General features: G+C 47.9%; 1 protein-coding gene across 1 annotated transcript in view; it reads left to right on the forward strand.

The window, feature by feature from the left end:
- Hsd17b2 (hydroxysteroid 17-beta dehydrogenase 2) overlaps window positions 1–5,000 on the forward strand; it is a 65,034-nt gene that overhangs the window by 52,936 nt on the left and 7,098 nt on the right. Inside the window, exon 4 of the mRNA XM_028753551.1 lies at window positions 3,071–3,208. Coding sequence (XP_028609384.1) covers window positions 3,071–3,208 — 138 coding nt within the window. The remainder of the gene's footprint in view (window positions 1–3,070; window positions 3,209–5,000) is intronic.

Here is a 5,000-nt window from a genome sequence, read left to right on the forward strand (position 1 = left end):
ACGGAAGGCCAAGCAGCACATGACTCTATTTTTGTGAACTGTCTGCAGGGGGTGGGGGGGGGGGGGGGGGGGGGGGGGGGAAGGGATCCGTGGAGATAGGAAGTAGAACAGGGGAATGCCAGTCTAATGGGTGCAACCTTTCCTTCTGAAGTGATGAGATTTTTCTCAGACAATGGACTGGAGATATTGAGTGATCTCAACGAAGGAGGCCGAGAGCTGAATGCTGCAGAATCCTACACTTTAAAGTATTCATCATAGCCAACTTTGTGTTATGTAATGTTTATGTTGTGTGTTTTATCAAAATAATAGATTTTCTGGGTCCCACCCCCATATTTCTGCCTTAAGGTGTCTAGAGCTGGACCTGAGAACTTGCAGGCTCTGGACCTTGATTTTGGCGTGGTACCTAGCAGCCTGTCAGAGTCTCGAAGACCTTCAAATGACGAGGAGACCATCAAATGCTCTGAAGTTTCTGCCGCGATTCCTCAGAGGAATCAGCAAGCCTGACTCTCCTGAGCTCATGGGAAGGGTTTGCAGTTCAATGTGGGAAAGTGAGTCAGAGGAATGGACTCTGTTCCCAGAGTCAATTTCTGCCCTTCTTGGAAGAATGAGAAACTACGTGAGAGACCTCATGGTGCTCTCCTGAGATTAGATCTGGGTAACTCTGGCTAGGAGAGGTATCACCCTGCGAATGAGCCATCCTGACCTTGGAGCCTTTCTCCTATAATCTCTGGGAAAGGCTGCTGGGTTCTGCCTCCTGCTGTGTTACCAGGAAATTTATTTGAAATGCTTCCTCTCTTCCTTAATTCCCTTTATAAACACACCTTAGCTTCAAGCTAACAGGGAGTGGAGGTGAGCTTGGGACTGGGGAGTTGGCTGCTCAGTAGTTAAGAGCTCCTTTTGCTCTTGCAGAGGACCCAAGTTAGGTTCCCAGTACCCACACTGGGCAGCGGCGACTCACGACTGTCTGTAATCCCCGGTTCAGGGTGACTGTCTGGCCTTTATGGGCGCATGTACTCATGTGCACATGCCCACACAGGCTAGCACACAGACACACATGCATAATTAAAGACACTAAAATCAAGACTGGCCAGTAGGACCTTAGGACACATTACCAATTTACCAAGGCATTAAACAAGAGTGACTTCCAGCCTATTTGTAGGGAGGGGTAAATTCACATTCTCAGTTTATTTACTTGATAAACAGAGGACCCGGGACAGGAGACAAGGTCCTGAGTGGGTCACAGAGGCAGGGGAGGTGGGGCTGGGGAGCTGGCTCGGCTGCAAGCTTGAGTGCTGGAGTTTGGATCCACATAAAAGCGGAGGTGATGATAGGCAGTGGCCTTTGCACTACAGTATTACTGGAACGTACTGGCTAGCTTGTTGATCAATCAGTAATCTCGGATTCCATGAGAGACCCTGTCTCTAAAAACAATGGGAGGAGGGTCAGAGGAAGCCTCTAGACTCACGTGCACACATGTGCAAATGTATCTTCATGCAGATGTGCACAAGTACACAGACGTATACTATACATACCACATACACACTGAGAGAAAGAGAGAGCGACTGTGAGAGAGGTGGGGAGAGGGAAAGAGAGAGGGGGAGGGAGAAGGAGAGTGAGAGACAGAACAGAGACTGAGAGGATTGTTGGGGGGACCATGCCCATAATGCATACATAAGTAAGTCAGTTATCATGACCTAGAACGTACCTGGATCAGCTTCCTATAGCAAACTAAGTGAGTTAAAAGCAGAAGTCTATTCTTTCATGGTTCCGGAGGCCACAGTCAAAATGAAAGACTTAGTAGGGCTGCATCTCCTGAAGTCTCCGGAGGAGAGTGTAACCTTGCTGCTTCCATAACTGCTGGGCTTCTCCCAGAAGACCCCAAACCTGTGCCTCTGCCCTCACATAGCCTTCCCTTCTGTGCCTCTGGTATCCCATTCTTTGTTTTCTTATAAAAACACCCCTGAGTGGGCTTAGGACCCATTCCATTTCATTTATTTATTATTTGTTCGTTGTTATTATTTATTTGTGTGTACATGTGTGTATGGTGTGTGTGCACACTCATAGGAGTGTGTGTATCTGTGTGCATGTGCGTGAGGAGGCTAGAGTTTGCCGTCAGGGCTCCTCTTGGGTCATTCTCTACCTTATTTTTTGGAGACAGGGTCTTTCACGGTACCTGGAGCTCGTCGGCTCCACTAGGCTGGCTAGCCAATGAGTTTTAGGAATTTGCCTGCCTCTGCTTCTCCGGTGCTGGGATTCTAGACATATACCGTCACAGCTGGATTTTGCATGTGTTCTAGGGGTCTGAATTCATGTTCCCATGCTTGCATAGTAAACTGTTTACCAGCTAAGCCATCCCTCCTGCTTCTTAAAGCTCAGTTCTCGTCTGGAACAACCTTGCCTAGTGATTGTAACATCTTAACCACATCTTCAGGGCCCTTTATTCCAAAGAGATAACTCACAGTTTCGTATTTCTGCCGAGAGCCTCCTTTGCAAAGCTTCCTCCTTGCCCTGCAACCTGGCCCAGCCTAAGGCTCAATGTACTAAGCTAAATGTGATATAGGCAGGGCAGTGAGTATTTGTTCCATCACAGACTAAGATACTTCTCATGTTCTTTTCAGAAATGCCCCATATAGCCCGCCATGGTATATGTTGCTCCTTGTTGCAACTAGTACGGAGTCTAATTTGGTCGATATTGCCACGGTGGGCTGAAGGGCGGACGCCATCAAACCCCCCCAAATGATACATTGGGTAGAACGTCAGAATGAACTCTGCTAAAGCTGAAGGCCATGGGCTAGTGAGCGGATGCTGTCACTCCCACACCAATCACTTTTCACTTAGAAATAAAAACATCCATGCCACAGAACCATGGAAGATTTCCATGATGTCATACCCAATCAAGAACATGCGCTCACCTGGATTCAACTGGACCTTGCATACCTTTGCCTGACCTGGTCACTGTTGACATCAGTTCCTGGTATACAGTTAGGTACTTTAAATATTTATTGGATGAATAGATGAAAATATCAAACCCTGTTTTGTTTTGTTTTTTTTTCTCCCATTCTTCCCATAGCCCAGGTTCCATTTCAAATGATGGCAGCTTACTCCTCCACGAAGGCAGCTGTAACCATGTTCTCAACAATCAGCAGACTGGAGCTTGCCAAATGGGGAGTCAAAGTTGCTACTATCCATCCTGGAGGCTTCCGAACAAGTAGGTACCCGAGCCCAAGAGCTCTGTAACAGTCACTTTGAGAGGGACCCTGACATTCGTCTTGATCGGTTGTGACACCACTGGACCCTCTGACACTACTGAACTCTCTGGGGTTGTCGGAGATGAACACAGCCAGGCGTTGGGAGGGAAGACTCAGTGATTCAGTACGGGCTAAGTTCGAAGCTGGCTGTGTAGCTGTGATTTGGCTGTTTTAAGTAGTTTATTTTAAATTTGTTTTTATTTATGTGTGTCAACACGTGTCTGTTTGTGTGTGCATGCACATGTTGTGTAGGTGCCTGGGGAGGCTAGAAGAGGATGTTGGGTCTCCTGGAGCTGAAGTTATAGGCAGTTGTGAACCACCCTATGTCAGTGCTGGGGACTGAACTCTGGCCCTCTGCAATAGCAACAAGCAAACAAGTACTCGGGGTTTTTTTTTTTTTCTTTCTGTTTTCTTTTTTTAAATTTTTTTCTATATTCTTTTATTGGATGTTTTCTTTATTTACCTTTCAATTGTTTTCCCCTGTCCAGGTCTCCCCTTCGGAAGCCCCCATCCTATCCCCCCCGCACCCCCTCTATGAGGATGCTCCTCCACCCACCCACCCACTCTGTCTTCCTGCCCTGGTATTCATTCCTTTACACTGGGGCATCAACACCCTCCCCCCAGGCCCAAGAGCCACTCTTCCCACTTATGTCCAACAAGGCCATCCTTGCCACATATGTGGCAGGAGTCATGGGTCTCTCCATATGTACTCTTTGGTTGGTGGTCTAGTCCCAGGGAGCTCTGGGGGGAGGGGAGGAAGGTCTGGCCAATTGATATGCAACAAGCACTTTTAACTGCAGAGGCCATCTCTCTAGCCCCAACTTGGATGTTTAAATGAGGCTGGGGGAACGGGGAGAGCAAGGCTCAGCCAAGTCAGACAAACACAAAAGTACTAAGGATGGATCAGTGTGGAGGGTAGACTTTAGGACCCCACCCCTTGACAGAAGCTGGGAGTCAGATTGGGGCCCTTCTGGAGGATTCCCTAAAGGAACAAGCTCCTAGGGCCTTGAGTTGCAGAGGATACATAAATATACATACAATTGAACAATCTTTAAAGTGAATTCTTCAAGTAAGAGAGAACAAGAACCACCATCAGGGGTGTGTTTGCTGGGACAACAGTGAGTTCTCCTGCCAGTGGCGAGCCTTCTTAAACAGTATTCAGAAGGGCTCCTGTCTTTCTAGAAGAGGGGGCAATGCTGCTGATGCTGGCCGAGAGTATGGTCAGCCTCGTCCTGAAGGAGTTTGGACAGAGTTACTATGTGCTCCGTGGGAAGGTGGGCTTCAGCTGACCTTTAAGAGCAGGTGCTTGGTCCTTCTGTGGATGACCCCCTTCTCCGTTTCCTTCTGGAAAAGGAAGAAAGGGCTCAGACACTGTAAACGAGCAGAGGCTGTGTTGAGTGCAAACCTAGGACCCTTGACGCCCCCTCAGTACATGAACTTCCTCATAATCCCTTCCTCTATGCCTAAGATTTGTGGAAACACAGCCCAGGAATGACCCCAATGGACTCACCGATTTTCCTGAGCCGACTAAACCCCACTTCCAATATGGTGTCCGCAAGCATCTTCCTAGGCTTGTTCATTTAGACTTAAGAGATTGTTCTTTGTTTTCTTTTCCTTTTTTTTTTTTTTTTTGGTTTTTCGAGACAGGGTTTCTCTGTGTAGCCCTGGCTGTCCTGGAACTCACTCTGTAGACCAGGCTAGCCTCGAACTCAGAAATCCGCCTGCCTCTGCCTCCCGAGTGCTGGGTTAAAG

Source organism: Grammomys surdaster, unplaced genomic scaffold (assembly GCF_004785775.1).
Source record: "Grammomys surdaster isolate TR1022 unplaced genomic scaffold, NIH_TR_1.0 128, whole genome shotgun sequence".
NCBI classification, from domain to species: domain Eukaryota; kingdom Metazoa; phylum Chordata; class Mammalia; order Rodentia; family Muridae; genus Grammomys; species Grammomys surdaster.